The 20,472-nt window shown below is 45.3% G+C and overlaps 1 protein-coding gene across 1 annotated transcript in view; it reads right to left on the bottom strand.

Moving 5' to 3' along the window:
• The window catches only part of RORB (RAR related orphan receptor B), a 373,081-nt gene that overhangs the window by 86,783 nt on the left and 265,826 nt on the right, over positions 1-20,472 (bottom strand). Inside the window, 1 exon segment of the mRNA XM_029615959.1 lies at positions 16,194-16,335. Coding sequence (XP_029471819.1) covers positions 16,194-16,335 — 142 coding nt within the window.

Below are 20,472 nucleotides of genomic sequence, written 5' to 3'. Positions count from 1 at the left end.
TTATTTAAAAATTATGACCTTAGATCATAATCTAAACAACAAATTGACCTGTCAGTTCACAAAAATTGTTCCATGTTTATTAATGAACAGCATAAATCTAACAGGAGGCAATAACGACAAAATCTCCTAGTAAAAATATTGCTATGACATCAAATGTGATTTAAAGTTCTTTATTATTTCAGAGCATAGCCAAAATACCCATGAAATTAAATAGTAACCAAATTTTTTCCATAGCCACCCATACCATTATAAATCAAGATGCAGTTGCATTGTTCAGGGCTCAGAATGCCAAGCCTAGTATGTTCACATGATGCAGCTGTACTAAGCAGTTGCAGGTCTCCCCTGCTCCCGGCCCTGTGATACTCTGTGCAGCTTTTCCTCCTTGTTTTTTTTTTTAGCAAACTATGGCTATTATGGCAGATAAAGTAGCTAAAATGTTCCTGTGAATGTTGTGGGGAGAGCAAACATTAAGAGCTAAGTGCACCTGTGGAAAATCGGCAGCGCAGCGAGCAGCCTGCAGCGAAGAGCTGGTTTCTTATGAGGATAATATGGTGGACAAGATGCTGCCTGTACATATCACTGAGGTGGTAAAATAAGCGATCAATCAACTCAGTGACAAGATCCACTCTAGCCTGGATGCTAAATTGGAGTCGGTTATGGATGGGGTTTGCAGGTCACCTCCACGGTTGGGGAAACAACAGTGCATTTAGACAACATCACGGAGCGCGTGGAGGAACTCAACAAGTTGCTTACTGCCATAAGGCAGTGGCTCAAGGTCCTGGAAAGAGGTCCTGGAAAGAAACTGCCGAAAAGCAAGGTGATTTAGAAAATTAAACCGGCGCAACAATCCAAGAATCATAGGAGGGCTGGAGCATGCTAAAGGGACAGATGCTGTGGCCTTTTTTGCAGTGTTACATTTAAGGGTGGCAGGGTTAAACTGGACCGGGCCCACAGAGCCCTAGCGCCCGTGCCCAAGGCAAGTGAAAGGCCCAGAGCGGTGATAGTGAGGGTGCACAATTTTCGGAACAAGCACCGTCTCTTAGATGTGTGCAGGCAGCAGAATGAGCTGAAGTACTCTGGGTGGAATTTGTAGAGGTAAAGCAAGAACTGAGGAATCAAGTCCTGAAATGCTGTACCAATTGCGCCTGAGTGTGATTCATAGAGGCAAAACGGTGATATGCGATTCAGTGTAGGCAGCACAGGTGCTTCTACAGAAGAGTTGAAGGGCTATGGTGGATGTGCCAGAAGCAGCCCCTTGAAATCACTTGATGTCTGATATTATTTAATTGATGAGTTCGGGGACACATTCCAAGTCCTTCTTTACTTCAGAATCTCTAGATATTATCCCTCAAGGGCTCTTGTGTGAAGGGAAGTTTAGTTGTTCACTATAATACTTATCATACTGTATTTTGATTAGAGTGTTTTGGGAGGGCGGAGGTAAAAGAGGGCTCAATGGGAGGATTTGGAAGGGGATTTAAGGGGGGGGGGGGGTTGGGTGGCAGGTAGGAACCCGGTTCTTTTTCCTGCTCACAGTGTTTCAGATATTTATGATCCTTGGGCCTCTTCGCTGGTGTGTGTGTGTGCTGTGTCTTCGATGGGCGATCAATATGGAGGTTTGTGTGTCAGCAGATGGCAATTTTCCTTTTCCTCCACTTGCTCAGAGGGTGTGCCACGTCTTTCCTAAGAAGCAGTTGTGGACTTTATCTAGAACTGGGATGACTATATAAGACTTGGGTGGGATGCGCTGCTCTTGAATGTTTTGGAGGAATGGTATGGAGGTTTAGTGGGGTAGGGAGGTGGGGTGTAGGGTTGAAATTGGGAAAAGAGGGCTGGTCGTGGGGTATCCCCTACTTGTCCTTGTTTTCTCTGGTTGGGACTGGTGGGAGGGGGGCTGATCAAGATGGGTCACTGGGGTTTATCTCTAAATGGGTGTCCGGATGGAGTTGTTGATGGGGTTGGGTGGGGTAAGGGTCTTTGGAAGTGTGGGTGGGTGTTTATTGATTGGATTCGTTGTGTTTTCTAGGAGAAGTTTTCAATTATAAAGGTCAGATGACTACAGAGGTCATTCAATCTCGATAAGCTGGAGCCTAGTTATATATTTGCTTACAGATCATGGCTAATACCCCCCTTAATCTTGTTTCCTTAAATATGTGGTGAATTGGGTCTCTGATTAAAAGACAGTGGATCCTAGATTACCTCAAGAAGAAGGGAGCTCAAGTGGCCTTCCTTCAGGAAATGCATTTGCTGGATGTGGAACATGCTAAACTGGTTAGGGATTGGGTGGGGCGAATTGAGTATGTCTCCTTAAATCCAAAAGAAGGGGAGTCTGTATCCTTATCCACAAATCCTGCCCTTGGTGGTCCATAGGGTGCAAAAAGACATGGAGGGCAAGTATGTTCTACTGGAGTGTTCATTGTGCTTGTGAATATGTATGGTCCTAATGTGGCACAAAGGGACTTCTACTCTCAACTGCAGGGGATAGTTGAAGCCTTTTCTTCTTATCACCTCATAATGGGGGGGGGGGGGGGGGGATTGGAACATTTGCTTGAATTTTAATTTAGATAGGACTTTGGGAGAGCAGACGGGAGGGTTGGCTGGAACACTGAAGGACATGATGACACACCTAGGTTTGGTTGATGTTTGGAGGGAGCAAAACCCCACTGGGAGAGACTATACTTGTTTTTTGCTTCATTTCCAGACATATAGTCAAATAGATTTTTTTCTTTGCTCTCATTTGTTTTTGGCTAAGGTGGGTCTGGTGGATATTTTGGCAAGTGTTGTGTCAGATCACAGCCTGGTGTGCTTGCCAACACAAATGTCAGTGATGTCCTCAGTGGATAAAAGTTGGAGACTGAATGCCTCCTTATTGTTTCTTAAACCTTTCTGTGCGATGATCAGGGAGGCAGTAAAGGGATTTTTTGAAATTCATGATTCTAATGAGTATGCTCCTGTCTTGTTGTGGTAAATGCTGAAATATGGTACTGCAGGGGTGAATCATTAGTTTTTCCTCTCATCACAAGAAGGAGAGAGTCAGACATGAGCAATTTCTAGAGAAGAGGATAGGTCAGTTGGAAAGAGCATATAAACATACAGAGTCCTATCAAACATATCGGGCATTGGAGAAATGCAGGGCAGATCTTATGGAGTTGTAATTGGAGGATGTGGAGAGAATGGTGCATTATACTAGACAATGTGTTTATGAGCACAGGGATAAAATGGGGGTTATGATGGTGCAGTTGCTGAGGTGTAGGTGCCAGAGGACTTTGATTTCTGGCATTCGGTGGGCAGATAGGATTGTGCTGTATTCGAATGAGGCTGTTAACGAAAGGTTCAAAGAAGTTTTCATGCAATAAAGCGCAGTTGATGGGTTAGCTTCAGATGCAATGATCTCTGGTTACCAAGACAGTTTACAGCTGCCGGTTTTGTCTCCATTGCAGAGAGACAGGTTAGCGGCTCCTATATCCATGCTAGAGTTTTAGGAGGCGATTATTCATCTTCCAGGTAAAAAGAGCCCAGGACTGGATGGCTATCCAGTGGATTCTTATAAAGGTTTTGTGCCTGAGCTGGTAGGTTCATTAAAATATGTTTATGATCACTTGCAATTACAATTGTGCTGTTGCATAAGTCTGGACGGGACAGTTTTGAAACTGGAGCATATAGGCCTATATCTTGTTTAATGCAGATGTGAAGATTCTGGCCAAGGTTTGCAGATCAGGTAAGAAAGTTGCATGGGGGGGGGGGGGGGGGGGACAAGATGGCGTCCTGAGCAGAGGTATGTAAGGAGCTGTGCTGACCATCATCAAGAATTTCCCCACTATGCCACCGAAACGCAAGGGAAAAGTGAGGGCTTTTCCCTCAATCTCGACCCAACTTATAGAGCAAGCCTTGATTACCAGCTTTATATTGGCTGGAGGACAGAACTCGGGAGGGAGTTCCCCGCTGCGGCAGAGTCTGGAGGAGAGACGTCGACGCTTGGGGGAGAGGTTTCACTCAGCCCTCCCGATACGAGACTGCCGTCTGAGAGAGTCGAGCTGCTCACGAGCACACTGCAATTGTCACGGACTGATGGGGTCACAGGACAGACGCTGCAGGAGGGTGAGTCATCGGAGTTGAAGCAGCAAGGAACGTGGTTAGGATCAACAGGGGAGAATGCTGAACCCCAAAGAATGCAACCAGCTACAAGTTAGCTGGAAGCAGAAACCGCAACGCAAGGTGAGCAGCTCTTACCTCCGATGAAGCCGGCGGTAGTAACAATGGACAATTTGTGGGAGCTAACGGCTGGTCTCTCAATAGCTGTAAAAGCTTGTAACACCAAAACTGACAATTTAACTGTCTTGGTAAATAACAAATTTCAAGAAAAAAAAAAGCTCTTGAGTTGGTGAAGGTGTCTGTAACCAAGATTGAGTCGGACATACAGCAGATTAAAAACTTCAATACTGCCACGGTTAAAGATAGAATGGCATTATCACAACGACTAGAATTATTAGAAAATTGGAACAGACGGTTAAACCTGAGACTGATCAACTTTCTAAGGATTATGGGAGAATTAACAGAAGTAACCTTCAAAAGATATCTGAAGGAAATTCTTCAAATTCCGGACATTGAGTTACCTAATATAAATAAAGTTTACTTTGTTTTTAGGACCACAGAGGAAAGGCGTAATATAATGGAACCCGTAGGCTTACCTGATATACAAAATGTAACTTTATTCCTTGAATCCTCGGGTACTGAAATTATAGACTGTCCTACTCTGTTGGGCTCTCTAATAGCTGAGCAGGACATCAGCAAGCTGATGTCCCGCTGTTTTCGGCATCTAAATACTCAATTTCATGGAGCAACAGTCAGAATGTTCCCATATATATCCAAAATAACTCAAGAGAGACGCAAAGGGTTTCTTTCATTGAGAAATGAAACAATTTCTGCAGGGGCATCCTTTCTATTAAGATACCCCTGTAAATGTTTAGTAAAGAAAGATGGGGATTCATATATTTTCTTTGCTCCAGAGCAATTGAGAGCATTTCTGGATTCTTGTAATTCTTAATAACTGTATCTCACAGACTCCAATGAATTAGATAATCTGCACCTTTATCAGGACTATACCTTTACTTAAACGTATTTCTTAAATCTCCTCTTTTTTTTTGGCCCCCAGTTCACTATAATATGTGATTAAAGTATTAAGCCTGTAATGCACTTTTGTTTTTTTAAGTCTGCTTTTTGTAAAATTGTGATATCAGGCTTATACATGTTTCCTAATGATATACAAGATACTTATATGTATTTGAAAATCTGATAAATAAAAAATAAAAAAAAAGAAAGTTGCATGGGATCACTGATTGAGATGGATCTGTCTGGTTTCATTAGCAGCTGCACATCAGTAAATAATACGAGGACGTTATTTAACATAATGGCCTTGGCTACAAGGGATAAAATTACTAGGCTGGTTATTAGCTTGGAGGAAGAGAAGGCCTTTTTTGTTTGCTGTCTCGAGAAATATAGATTTCCTGAACAGTTTTGAGGTTGGATCTGTGCATTGTATGATCACCCAAGGGCTATGATCTTCACTAAAGGGTATTTGTCAGGGTTTTTCCCTATTGAGAAAAGTATCAGGTAGGGCTGTCCGTCACCCCCCTTACTTTTTGATTTAGCAATTGAGGTGTTAGCTGTGAAATTGCAAGCCAGTCAGGGGATCCAGAGCTTCAGGGTGTGAGGTAAACAACATCTTATTTTTTTGTATACAGATGATATGCCGATATTTTTGGTTAAGCCTGGGAGATTGAATGGAGTTACTCGCCAAGCTGGCTAAATTCAGGGAGGCTTTCTGGTTATAGAGTCAATTAACATAAATCTGAAGTATTCCCCATAGGATCTTGAGGCCGGAGGAGATTCCAAGATGTTTTTCTCCCTTCAAAAAGGCATTGTCATATATTAAAAATCTGGGCATCTGTGTTTTTGTAACTTGGGGGATCTTTATAGGCTTAATTATGTCCATGTGTTTACTAAGATCAAGCAATATCTGAGGGAATGGAAGGGATGCTACCTATCATGGGGAGTGAGGGTTGATGCTATAAAGATGAACATCCTCATAGGCATGGACCAAGGGCAATCATTTCTTCTAGCTATCCTAGATATATCGGCAGCATTTGACACGGTCAACCACCAAATCCTTCTTTCCCTGCTGGCAGAGATAGGCATCTCCGACACAGCTCTTTCTTGGTTCTCCTATTATCTCTCCAACAGAGAATACGTAGTAAAAATTGACATGGCCGAATCCTCCCACCTTCCCCTCACACAAGGCGTTCCCCAAGGGTCCTCCCTATCCTCTACCCTCTTCAATATTTATCTCCTGCCTCTTTGCCACCTCCTCTCTGACCTAGGCCTTAACTTCTTCTTATATGCTGATGACGTGCAGATTCTCATCCCCATCCAAAACACCCTCAAAGAATCCCTGCACTTTTGGGATTCTTGTCTAGTCTCTATTAACTCATTATTATCCAATCTCCACCTAGCCCTTAATGCAGCAAAAATGGAAATCCTCACCATCACCAATCAACAAGATTCCTCATCTCCACCAACTTCAACCCTCTCCCCGCCGCCCTTTGTAAGAGACCTGGGAATCACCCTTGACCAACACCTTAACTTTAAACCACACATTAAAGCTCTACTAAAGGGGGGTTTCTACAAACTTCATATCCTCCAAAAGCTTAAGCCTCTTCTCCATGCCCAAGACTTCTGCCTAGTCTTGCAGACAACCATCCTTTCGAAATTAGACTACTGCAACTCGCTGCTTATAGGCCTCCCATACTCTACTATCAAACCTCTACAAACCCTACAGAATGCCATGGCACAAATCATCACCATCACTCGTAAGAGAGAACATATCACCCCTATACTAAAGGATCTGCACTGGCTACCCATCCCTTTCCGCTGCCAATATAAAACCCTCACCATCCTTCACAATGCGCTCCACAAAAACAAGTCCGCCTGGCTTAAGACAAAGCCACACTTCCATTCCTCCAAGCGCCCTGTGAGATCAGCACTTGCGGGCACCCTACATACCCCACCCCTCAAAACTGCACGCCTTACCACGACCAGAGAAAGAGCCTTCACTATTGCGAGACCTAACCTCTGGAATTCACTCCCCACCCACCTACGTCTTGAACCATCCCTGCACGCCTTCAAAAAAGGAATCAAGACATGGCTTTTCAGACAGGCCTATCCTGATGCCAATCAAACCTAGACCCTTTGCCTCCATCCTCCCAGTATTCTCCCTCCCCCCTGCTCAGTTTCTGCTTGCACTAAGATGTCTTTTAAACTGATGAAATTTAAAGAAATGATGTTTATAAGTTCATAAGTTACCTATGTTTATAAGTTTTTAAGTTACCTATGTTACTATGGTTATTCTTCTCTTCTCTCATTCTGCCCTTTCTGTTCTAGCTTTCTCTCTCCTGCCCACCCCCTCTTCCCTCTTTTTTCATCTGCTCCCTCTCCCCTTTCCTCGTTCATTGTAATTCCTCCTTTCCGAGGAGTGATGTGTCTCACGAACATCGGTATATTATAAGTTCGTAAATAAATAAGTAAATAAATAAATGAACATATTGCCTCATTTGTTTTATTTGTTTCAACAGGTTCCTTGCTTTCTACCGAATAGCTTTTTTGCTTCAGTTAATAGTATGCTATTAGATTTTGGCCTGGATTTATCAAAATTCGATAAGTATCGCATGCGATAGCAAAAGGGGTGTGTTTTATGCTAATAGACAGTTTATTGCAATTTGTGCTAATACCTATGTGAAGAGCTAAGACACTTTGTGATATGTGCCAGACCTGTTGTATTTCCTGCATACAACCACTGGGGGGCCATTTTTAATGGTCCCAGGGAGCTCAGATATGAGTGAGAGAGAGAGAGAGAGAGAGAGAACCTAGTCATTGTGTCTTCTCCATTAGATAGGTATTTATATCCCTATGGGAGGCCCAGCTAGTAACTCGAGGTGAGGTTTAGGTATTAGTGTAGGGGGTTAGGGGCTACTTGGACATTCAAAGTGAGACGTACGAACAGAACAGTGGTCTCTTGTGAAGATCTGATGACCTTCAGAGTGAGGAAACTCACCACAGATGAGGTTTGTGCAATGTTCTCTCAACCTAGCTTGATGGACTCTCTACAAAATCAAGCTAGGTTGAGAGAACATTGCACAAATCTCATCTTTGGGTGAGTTTACTCACTCTGATAAGCCCTTAACACATGCGAAAACGCCTTAGTGTATTTTGATAAATGACCCTCTTTATTTGGTATGGTAAACCTGCAAGGGATAAATTATGTACTTTGTGTAGGCCCAAGTATTGGCGAGGTATGGCGTTTTCGAACCTAAAGGCATATTTTTGGGCAGCATGGTTAACTGGGATATTTACATGGCTGTACAGGGATAGAACTTGTCAGTGGCTGGCCATTAAGAGGAATCTGGCTGAGAGGGTTGACCTTATGTCGATAGTCACAACTGCCCTCTTATTGCCTGTACAGTGAAGACATGGAAAGCGATGACAAAGGGTTGGGTATGGGGGGGGGGGGGGGGGTCGGGGTCCACTGGCTTTCTCCCCTCTCTGGCAAAATCTGGAGTTGACAATTCATTCTTTTATTCAGGAAGTGATACAGTGGTGGAAGGCAGATCTCTATTGTTTGGGTCACCTTTATATAAAAGGTAGCTTCAAATCATTCACAGAATTACAGGATGATTTTGAGATCTCAGATCAAACTCTGGGATATTTTGACATTATGAAAGGAGTGTTGGCCAGAAGGGAAAGTGAGGGTTGGCACTGGACACATCCTATTCCAGCTGAACTTGCCTTTATGAAGAATCTTCCAAAGGGAGAGTGTGCTGTGCATAGTGTTGTATCAGGCGATTACTTAGACATATCTATCTATGGAAGCCACTTTGAAGATCGAGAGGCAATGAACTGAGGATCTGGGGTAACAGTTGGACATAAAGGCCTGGAGGAGAATTTGGTGAAGAGCAAGAAGGGCAGAATTGATGGTGAGGCTATTTATGCGCAGTCACAGATACCCTCTGCTCTTCTCTATGTTTTTGGCCTTGGCGTCCCCGCTCTGTTGGCGGAGCTGTGGATAGAGGGGTACTTATTTACATGTTTGGTGGTGGGGGGGGGGGTTCCTTATATTTTTGCTTTCTGGATGAGGATGGGTCGGCTCATTGGGCAACTTGTGCATTGTTCTTTGTCTTTAATCTTGGGGCTATTTCTTCTTGGATTGTGAAGGGCCCATTTGTGGGCAAGTTTCAAAGAATGTTGGCACATCAGTTGTTACATGCTGCCTGCTTTTCAATTGCCTGGAAATGGAAGTCAGTGCCTACAGCAGAAAAGTGGCAAGCTCAGGTTCACTCTGTAGCCTTAATTGAGAAGTTAACTTGTATGTTAAGAGATAATGTTGTCTTGTATGATGACATCTGGGATCTATACTGGAGATTTTATAATTCTGGTTGAAAAGGGGGAAGAATGCTGTGAATGTTGTGGCATTGTACTTGATTTTATCATAGATCATTGAGCTGTAGAATTTTAGTGGCTTTGCATGTTAACTGGCTTCATATTAAATAAAAAGTTAAAAAAAAGAAAAAAAAAAAAAAAAAAGAATACAATGCCTTTACAAGCCTGATTCAGACAAAGAATGAATGAAGTGTAAAGAGTTTCACACCTCCTACTCCTCAAAACTCCTGAGCCACAACTTCGTAAATTGAGTTATTCCTCCATGGTATATTTTTCTTATGCTGCGAGGAGATATGCTCTTTCTGAGGGGGATGTACTCCTAATTTTTTGTACATTTTCAAATTTCACTGAATAAAAGACTTGGGTGGCATCTCATACTTTAATTTTTTAAACCAAGGTTTCAGCTATGAGCTCAGCTATTCATTTCTGCCTCCCCCTGCCAAGGTAAGAAATGAAATAGCATAGCTCTGGAGTCCAGTGCTGAATTTGGATTAAGAATCAGTTTCTCGGTGAGGCTAATATTAAAAAAAATGCTGAGATCTTAAACATAGGCAACTAACAGGGAGATCTGTCAAGCAGCAATATTTTATCATGGGAGAGGTGAAGTATCGAGGGGGAGGGGGGTCCTGCAATATTTTGCCCCTCCCCAGCAAGATAACAGCAATATCGATGTGTTATATTTTTTTTATTGCAGAAAAACACTGCAATAAAAAAGAAAATGGTAGAGGCTGCAAACTTTTGCAATGGTGGCCTGCTGACTGGCCTTTACCCCATCACGTGATAAGAGTAAAGGCTGGTTGGTGCCATACTGGAATATGGAGTTGACCAACCCAGTACTAGGAGGCGCTCTGGACCACCCTATACCACTAATGAGTCTTCTTTTAGATAAGGGGGGGGGGGGTAGGAGTCCAGGGGCCACCTTAGACCACCAGGGTCTGTTTTTGAGGTAAGACGGGAAAGCGAGGGTAAGGGTCTAGACTAAACCACCAGGACCTAATTTTCTTGGACGACAGGGTTGGGGGGAGGGTACCAGAGGGTGTCTTTGGTTGGAGCAGGGGATATTCAACAAAGGGGAGGGGTTAGGGAAGGAGTCAGAGTGTAACCATGCAATTGAAAAAGTTTATTTTATTTTTTATTGTTTGACTCAGCACCACCTTGATAGGTGGGGCTGGAATTGGTCTTTCAGGAGATGTAGTTATTTTTGGGCCATGAGGCCCTTTAAGAAGCTTCCCAGAGACATTGGGATGTGCATTAGCATCCGGCTATCCCCTCGAAACAATGACTATATCTCCTTGAAATACAATCACATGACATGGATGATTTTATTCTAAGTCAGCTGTGCTATTTTATTTACATTGTATTGCATATTAATTAGCTGCTTAAAAATGCATTAGGCAATTTTATGCATGCAAACCAGCTAATTATAATAGGCAATACAATGTGGGGTAGATTTTCAAAGGGTTACGCGCGTAATATACGCGCGTAACCCTTTAAAACCCCCCTCTGTGCGTGCCGAGTCTCTAAGTTTGTTCTCTAAGTTACGCCTGCTCGGCGGCACGAGCAAGCCCTGGGACGCACCTGTGTCCCGGGGCTTTGAAAAAAGGGCGGGAAGGGGCATGGCCGTGGCGGCGGTCCGGGGGCGGTCCCGAGTCCTCCGGTATAGCGGCCATGCCGAGGGATGGCACTCTGGCAGCCAGTCGGCGCGCACAAGTTACGCCTGCCTTGGGCAGGCATAACTTAGAGAACAAAGGTAGGGGGGGGGTTTAGGTAGGACTGGGGGGTGGGTTAGATAGGGGAAGGGAGGGGAAGGTGGAAGGGAGTGAAAGGAAAGTTCTCTCCGAGGCTGCTCTGATTTTGGGAGCAGCCAATCCGGGTATATCTACTTCTCAACACAGATTTCGGAGCGGCCTCGGAGGGAACGGGGAAAGCCATCGGGCCTCCCCTAGGGCTTGGTACGCGCAAGGTGCACAAGTGTGAACCCCTTTGTGTGCGCTGACCCTGGATTTTATAACATGCGCATGGCAGCGCGCACATGTTATAAAATCGGGTGTACATTTGGGCGCGCCAGGTAGCACACACAAATGTACCCTGCACGTGCTCCTTTAAAAATCTGCCCCTGTATGTTTAAAAATGCACAATATCATGAATATCATGCTATGAGGCTATATCATGTGATAAATGCTATTTAACATTATAGCTTTATCACAGCTTAGTAATTCTAGACCTAAATTAGGCCCTAAATTAGGCTCCTATTTTCAGTCAACCTTAGGATCCTAAAGTTTGGGATAAAAATTAATCTAAATCCCAAAACTTAGGTTCTTAAATTTAGGCCTCTTATTCATTAGTCTAGATTTAGACCTCTAAGTTAAGTGTCTAATGCTGAAAATCAATGCTAAGCTCCTATTTTTCTAGCCCTAACTTTGCTTCTGTTGTCATCCATATTTTAGGCTCTTAAATTTAAGGTCTAGTGTAACTCAGCTATAGTAAAGTTTCATAAGGACCAATTTAGAACTCTAACTCCCAAACAGGACACGCGTTTTCTCTTACCCCTTATTCAGTAAGGGGAGGAAAACGTGCGTCCAACCCGCAGCACCTAATAGCGCCCTCAACATGCATGTTGATGGCCCTATTAGGTATGCGCACGGGATACAGAAAGTAAAATGTGCAGCCAAGCTGCACATTTTACTTTCAGAAATTAGCGCCGACCTTTGGGTCGGTGCTAATTTCTTCCGGCACCGGGAAAGTTTTTACTGCTTTTCTGTGCACCCTCCGACAATATCATAGCGATATTAAGTTGGAGGTCCCGAAGAGTAAAAAAAGTAAAAAAAAAAAAAAAAAATTTGAATTCGGCCCGCGGCTGTCGGGCCGAAAACCGGACGCTCAATTTTGCTGGCGTCCGGTTTCCGAGCCCGTGGCTGTCAGCGGGCTCGAGAACCGACGCCGGAAAAATTGAGCATCGGCTGTCAAACCCGCTGACAGCCGCCGCTCCTGTCAAAAAGGAGGCGCTAGGGACGCGCTAGTGTCCCTAGCGCCTCCTTTTACCTGGATCTACCGCCGGACCTAATTTAAATACTGAATCGCGCGCACCGGCAAGTGGCCGGTGCGTGCGCTGGGAGAGCAGGTATTCACCCGCTCTGCCACAGACTTTACTGTATCGGCCCGAAAGTTAGGAACCTAAATCCTTTGAAAACTACCGTATATTTCGCTCCATAAGACGCACTTTTTTTCCCCCAAAAGTGGGGGGGAAATGTATGTGCGTCTTATGGAGCGAATATAAAAAAAAACTAAAAATCTAACAAACACCCCCCCCAACCCTCCTGACCCCCCCAACACCTGCCAAACGTCCCTGGTGGTCCAGCGGGGGTCCAGTAGCGGTCCGGGAGCGATCTCCTGGGCTTGGGCCGTCGGCTGCCAGTAATCAAAATGGCACCGACGGCCCTTTGCCCTCACCATGTCACTGGGACCGACCAATGGCAGCGGTTGTCCCTGTGACATAGTAAGGGCAAAGGGCCGTCGGCTTCCAGTAATCAAAATGGCGCCGACGGCCCTTTGCCCTCACTATGTCACTGGGACCGACCGCTGCTATTGGTCGGTCTCAGTGACATGGAGAGGGCAAAGGGCCGTCGGCGCCATTTTGTTTACTGGCAGCCGACGGCCGAAGCCGAGGAGATCACTCCCGGACCCCCGCTGGACCACCAGGGACGTTTGGCAGGTCTTGGGGGGGTCAGGAGGGTGGGGGGTTGTAGTAAATTAAGTCGTCAGGTCTTGGAGGTGGGTCAGGAGGGTGGGGGTTGTTAATTAATTTAAAGGGTTGGGATGGTGGGGGTTTTTTTTGGGGGGGAGGGGTTCCCAGAGAAAGAAAAGTTTTCTGATCTGGGGAGTGGACCGAAATGGCCCTCCCCAGACCCGAAAACAAAATGGGGAGAAAAAAAAAAGCTATGCACTCCCCTAATTTGCTCCATAAGACGCCCAGACGCAGAGCCGGTTTAGCACAATTTTTTTTTTTTTTTTTAAATTTCCCCCCTCTGAATCCTAGGTGCGTCTTATGGTCAGGTGCGTCTTATGGAGCAAAAAATACGGTATATCAATGTGACCAGAATAATTTGGGATGAGTTTTCAGCAAGCTGCTCCGTGATAAAGGTGCCATCTCTGTGAGTGCTTGAGCACTCTCAGGATTGATTAAACTCCTTCATCCAGTTTTTAGTCATTCCATGCTCTCTGTTAGGGGGGGTGGGGATAGGGGTTCAGGGGCTCTGGGTTTGAGGGTGAAAAATGAAAACCGAAATGTTGAGAGACTTTTGTTTCATATGTTTTTGATTGTTTTGTTGGTTGTTCTCTCAATAAAAACTACTTTAAAAAAACTCCTTCATTGTGTCCAGAGAGGAGTACAGTAGTGAGTTAGCTGCATTGCAGCTGCCTAGATTTTAGTGAATTTTTGACCACAACCTAGCTAGCAAGACTGCTTTTGAAAATTCACCTAAATTTATCTGGTGTTGCGTCCGTCGGTCTTCGACGGCTTCGCCCCGCTTGTTGCACCCCTATCTCGGCTCCTCCCGCTTACCTGGGCAAGATGGCTACCACAGTGTCGTCAAGCCGACCTCTCTGGCATCCCCGGAATGGCTATGGTGCAGCCGTATGCCATTGCTCCTCTCAGGTACCTGCTAGGGTGCGCTCGCGCGCGCAACCCACGTCTAAGTACGCCCAGTGGTGTGAAACTCGAGGGCGTTCCCTCATCTGACGTCACGCCAATACGGGTATATCTACTTCTCAAGATTGCTAGCTCACTGAGTTGGCATAGGCACGAATAAACTCGTATGGACACGAACTGTTCCTGTCTGCGCCACTCTGCCGCTTCCCTGCTGCCTGCAGGCCTTCTGCCCTTCGGGGTTTGCTACTAACTTGGGTACCCGCTCCTCGGGGGCCCTCTGTTCTATTTTCAGGTGCCATTCAGGGAACAGGTACTCGCTTCCTCGAGGGCCTGCTCTCCCTGCCTCAGTGCCTGTACCTACGACAACTATCTGGTGGAATCGCATCCATAACAGCTAACACCGAGTTAGTACTCTAATATCTCATCTGTCTCATCCACAGTAACTTCTTGCTGCGGAACCTCCTGACGTCACCTAGGAGAGAAGGGCTCCCTCTGCCGAGGTCCCTGAGACTACAACTACCACTGCCACCTGGTGGCTATCTTCAAGCTGTATAATAAACGAGTTCAAGTCCGGTGTTTTGTGTATAGAGTCTAGCCCAGTTCCGTGGCTCCTCACGGAGCTCCTCCCTGTGGGCGTGGTCATCCCCACAGCACCCAAGGATCCACTAAAACACACGTAATAACAACATCTAGGTGCAATGTAGCCAGCTAAAGTTATACTTGTTCAGATATAGCTGGCTCAACTTAGTCGACCAATGCTACAATTTTGAGATAGTTGACTAAAGTTTGGCCTGAACATGTCTCCCAGTGTATCTATTTCTAAAGCAGCTAAATATAGCCTGCTCACAAAAATAGGGAGATAAGTGAACATAGATATGTATGTGAACATTTTCAGCCAGTTGTATCTAGCAGCCTAACTTAAATCATAGTTAGGGGGCTAATCCTTTAAAAAAATATATGTTTGGAGTGTTGTTTAAGTTTGTGAGACAGTAAATAGAAATAGTTTGGATAAGAAGATCAGTCAAGAATAAGATTAATAGAAGCATGAATATAATTCATTAAGAAATAAGAGATACAAACTTTCATTGTAAGCTCTCTCGGGAGTGGAAAATATCTACATTACCTAATTGTAACTCGCCTTGAGCTACCAGTAAAAAGGTGTGAGCTAAAATCTAAGGCAGTAACTTTCATAGCGGTGCGCAGGCGCAAATGTGAGCACATTCATTGGCCCTTGAGCAGGGTCGCTGCTATTTTATAACGTACGCGCGTGCATGCATGCATGTTATAAAATAGCTTGACCGTGTGTATATGTGCATGCAATTTTAAGTGGACGCGTGCCTGTGCATTCAAATGCTGCTTCTACCGCGTAAGGAGGAGATCTCAAAAGGCATGCACACCAACACCATTGCTCGTTTTCCCAGTTTGTTCCCAGTTCGCCCACTTAAAGGATAGGACTTCCAAGCCCTTCTAGTTTAATAGCCCCCCTTCCCCCCACTTAAGCCCGACATTTAAAACCCTAGGCTGATCTGCCTAGATTTTTTTTTGTTTTACATCTTACACATCATCCATATCAGAAGTAAAGTTACACGGCAGGGGACCCCGGGATGTGCCAGTGTGTGTACATATTTATGAACACATTTTAAGTTACAATCCCAGAATGCCCATGCCACGTCCCCTTTTTTTTACACTTTTTGATTTGTGTGTGCAGTGGCAAGTATGCGCATGTCTGGGCAGCTTTTAAAATCCGCTGGGTGCACGCCAGCCTTTCGTATTTGCACGTCCCCTAACTGATGAATCCGTTGGGATATTGAAATTCACCTTTAAATACATAAAATATATTTTGGTTTAAACCATTATAATTTTTTCATGTTAAAAATATTTGAGAAATATCCATGCCCTAAAAGTTTCTGAGTTAATGTACTTCCACATTTTATAGACTACATGCTAGTACAGTACTCCTTTTCCTGTCTAGAAAGTGTTTATAGGCTTTAAAAGGAAGCAAAAAAAAGGGGCAGATTTCAGTGGATTTAATGATGAAGGTGGGAGTTTCAGACCTTACCATCTCTAGACATTCCTAGGGCAAGACACTTCTGCAGTCGGCAGTGCTGGCAACGGTTTCTGTTAGTTCTGTCAATTAAACAGTTTCTCTGCCGTGGGCAGGAGTAGGAGGCATTATTCTGCTGACTCCTCCTAAAGAATCCCTAGAGAGGGAGAAAGAAAGAGATTGGAAGGATGAAAATTAGGCTTATATAGCACAGCCTTCACAGACTTCCACACAACTCGCATTTCATGAGGTTCTACTTAACCCATTATGCCCCAACTTTTTTTAAGAGGCTGTCCTCTAACTAGGACACTGGACCTAATGGGATAAGATGGCATTTGATTGATGGAATAGCTAGAGAATGACACAAGTTTTCCGAGCAAGAGGGCAAATGATTATCTTACATATTTACAAACGATATTCTCAACTAAAGGCCATGTTGTTTTACAACTGAAAGGTTTCTTCACATTTCGGAATCTTTGTATGTATTGTTTTAAGTAAAACTGACAAAATTTGAATCAAACATCTAATGTTTATAACACTGCAGCCTGCTGTTTAAGCTAGCAATTCTTTTTCTAAGGCTTTTTATCACTAGTCATACTCATTGATATGCCAAGATAGTAGCTCCTGAGGTCTCTTTTTCACCATTTCTGTGGAAATACTGTGCATCCTTCCACTTTCCTTGGGGGCCAATGACATCATGCTTCGATGGGAGAGGGGGGGGTACCACTTTTGTGATGAGGGGGTTTGGAGATTTGTGACAAAGTGTGACGGGGGGGGGGGGGGGGGGGAGTTGATTTCATGCCAAAATAGTGTGACATCATGGGTGTAGCATCCATAATGCACAGTGGTGTACATGCACCACCAACTCAAAAAAAGAAGTGTGCCGTGGACCAGGAACAGTAAAAAAATAAAACAAAACACAGATTTTCTCTCCAATGTCACGGTGCAAAATACTCTCCCCCTGCCAAGACATGGCTTGTCACCTCAAACTCCCAACTCCCGTGTGAGGTGATGGACCTGACAGGCACTAGTCACTGCCTTATGTGCTGCCGACATCTCAGTTATCTCAGCAGGAGAGCCAGCGTGCAACTCTATAGCATGGACCGCAGGGACTCGGAGCATGCGCAGAACTGTCTGTCTATCTGGCCCTGCTTCTTCTTCTACCCATGCGTTTCCTGTTTTAAAGCAGGAATGTGTGAGGAGGAAAGGGCGGGGGCAGAGGGACAGACAGTACTGTGCATACTCTGAGTCCCGCGGGCCCATGCTATAGAGTTGCATGCTGTTTTTCCTGCCGAGAAAACAGAGAAGTCGGCAGCACAGAGGGCAGTTACTAGTGCCTGTCGGGCCAATCGCCTCACATGGGAGCTGAAGTTTGAGGTGGCTAAGTGGGGAGAGAATACAAAATGGAGGTAGGAAACGAGGGCAGGAGTAGACTACGAAGGGAAGAAGTGACATGGGTGGAAGAAGATAGGATGGAAAAAGAATAAAGATGTGAAAAAGTCGGAGGTGGGGTTGGTAGAATGAGGGAAGGAAGAGGAGAGATTGGAAGAACAGCAATAGGAGGGAGAGGAGCGTGGTAGGAAGATACGGGGAGGGGGAAGAGAGAAATGCAAAAGAGGAAGTTGGTAGTAAGAGAGAAGGGGGATGGAAGGAGAAAGACCAGAGATGAAAGAGGAAGTATCGCACTGAGAAAGATGGGGAGGGAGAAGGTGAGAAGAGGGAGGGTGGATGAGAGAGGGATTGGGTGGGAGAGTCAGTGTCTCAGTTACCCTCAGTGGTGTGCAGTCAGGGCTTTCAAGTGTTGATACAAGTTGGTAAGTGCCATCCCAATTTTATACATCAGATTGGGCAGGGATAAACCAAACCCCTGCCCTATCTGATCAGTGGCGATACAACTCTCTAACTCCCTTCTCCCCCAAAGCTGGAAGCAGGAGATTTGTTTAACTGAAGGTCATCTCCTGCAGGTGCAGGAACAGTCTCGAGCTCTTACTGTGAGATTGGCCCCGCAGCAGCAGGAGATGACATTCAGTTAATGCTACTCCTGTTGCCACCCATCCCATGACCTGGCAGGCTACCTATCTCGCAACAGCACCAGCGGACCCCATCTCACTGACAGTTGAAGATTAAGAGGCTCAGCACACCACTGTAGAGCTCATCCCATAGCAGACAAAATGGGAGGACCAATGGCCACCAGCGGACCCCCATCTCGCTGTTGGTTGAAGAAGAGATCCAAGTTCTAAGAGCTTGTGTGTGTGTGTCTGTATGAGAGCCTGTGAGTGTGTATGGGAGCCTGAGAGTGAGAACTTTTGAGTGTGTGTATGTGTGAGAGCCTCTCTTATTGTGAGAGAGAGCATTTCTGTGTGTGTGCATGTGAAAGAAAGAGAAAAGGGGGTGTGAGAGATCCTGTGTAGGTGGGTGGGAAAGAGAAAGAGCCTGTGTGTGAGGGATGGAGAGAGCATGTGTGTGTGAGAGATAGAGATGGTGTGTGCCTGTGTGTGTGAGAGAGAAAGAAAGGGGGTGTTTACGAGAGTCTGTGTGAGTGTGTGTATGAGTGCATGTGTGAGAAAGAGATGGAAGGCATGTATGTGAGAGAGAGGATAAAGTTTGTGCAGCCTCACCCCCAATCTCTGTCACCTAGGTGTGCAGCACAGACTACCTGAACCCCTGTGTTTAGTCCCCACCATACCTGCTGCTTGTACCTGCCTCAGCAAGCTCCCACCAATGTGCCATCAGGGAGCAGTAAACATGTATCATTTGCACAGGTCCAGATGTTACCAGTGAAATGCACACTCCTCCCCTCTGCCTAAGGCAGCTGCACCTGCATGCGACTATGATATTGGTTAGGGATGTGAATCGTTTTTCTGACGGATGAAAATATCATATGATATTTTCTCATCCGTCAGGAATCGTGGGGTCCCCGAAAGCGATAGGAAACCCCCACGAAAAGGTTCTCTTATTGTTTTTGGGGAGGGGGGGTCGGGAAGAAAGGGCACACAAAAACAATCCCCAAACCCACCCCGACCCCTTAAATCTCATTATTTAGAATCCCCCACCCTCCTGACCCCCCAAAACGTTTCTAAAGTACCTGGTGGTCCAGCAGGGGTCCCGGGAGCGATCTCCTGCACTCGGGCCGTCGGCTGCCACTAATCAAAATGGTGCCGGCCGTCCATTGCTCCTACCATGTGACAGGGGCTGGCCAATGGTACTGATAGCCCCTGTCACATGGTAAGGGCAAAGGGCCATTGGCGCCATTTTGTTTACTGGCAGCTGACGGCCCGAGAGCGGGAGATCGCTCCCGGGACCCCCGCTGGACCACCAGGTACTTTAGAAAAGTTTTTGGGGGGTTGGGAGGGTGGGGGATTCTAAATAATGAGATTTAAAGGGTCGGGGTGGGTTTTTTTTGTTTTCAGCTTGGTACAGCCGAAAAAAAAAGCGGTCTGGCCGGAAACGAAGATTTCCTGTGGTTTTAGAACGAATAAGATTCTGGAAATGGAAACTGGGGCTAATAGGTGCAACAGATGCTTAAAGCCAGATTCTCCACTATCTGAAGGGGCTGGTCATCCAGGGCAATCATTATCCTGATTCAGTTCATTACTACTTTTGATGCTGTCTGCCACTTGCCCCAGGAGAATGATATAGACCGTTTCCTCTGTGGTGGATTGCCATTGCAGACACATGTCAGGGGGCTGCTAACCTGCCACCTGACTAGTGGAAAGGGATGTTGGATCAGCTTGAGGAAAAGTCTTCCGCTTTTCACCCCTTTCCTATGGCTTTTGCTTTGAGTGGCAGAGGAGGTCAGAGGTTCCAGCCTCCCCGGATGTCAATGATAGTGGGTGCTGCTTTTGCTGTTGATGCTGTATACCAGCATTTGTCAGATGCCCCAGTACCTTCCTTTGACTGATCGCCTAACTGCAGTAAATATACCGAGCTAAATGTGGGTCCTTCCTCACTTCAAAGTAATTCCAGACCAGGGATGTCTTGTGTGATCTCTTCTCTGCATCCTTGGGGGCTTATGCAGTAGCAATGAAATTGAGGTTGAGGTTGAGCCCTGAGGAAAAAGGCCAGAGGCTTTTCTCACATTTCTCTACATGCACTGTCATTTGTTCCTGGGAATTGCTTTCAACACCATCAGTATCATCTATCATCTCAGTGGAGGCTAAGATGCTACTGACTAGAGCTCCCAAACTGAAGTGTCTGAAAACTAAATATAAATAAAGTACATTTTCTTCATCTACTAGCTCTTCAGTATCTTCTGATTCAGGGAATCCCAGACAAGATTCTCTCTCAGTATCAG

Source organism: Rhinatrema bivittatum, chromosome 1, assembly GCF_901001135.1.
Source record: "Rhinatrema bivittatum chromosome 1, aRhiBiv1.1, whole genome shotgun sequence".
Taxonomy (NCBI): Eukaryota; Metazoa; Chordata; class Amphibia; order Gymnophiona; family Rhinatrematidae; genus Rhinatrema; species Rhinatrema bivittatum.
This window is presented reverse-complemented; position numbering and strand designations above follow the sequence as displayed.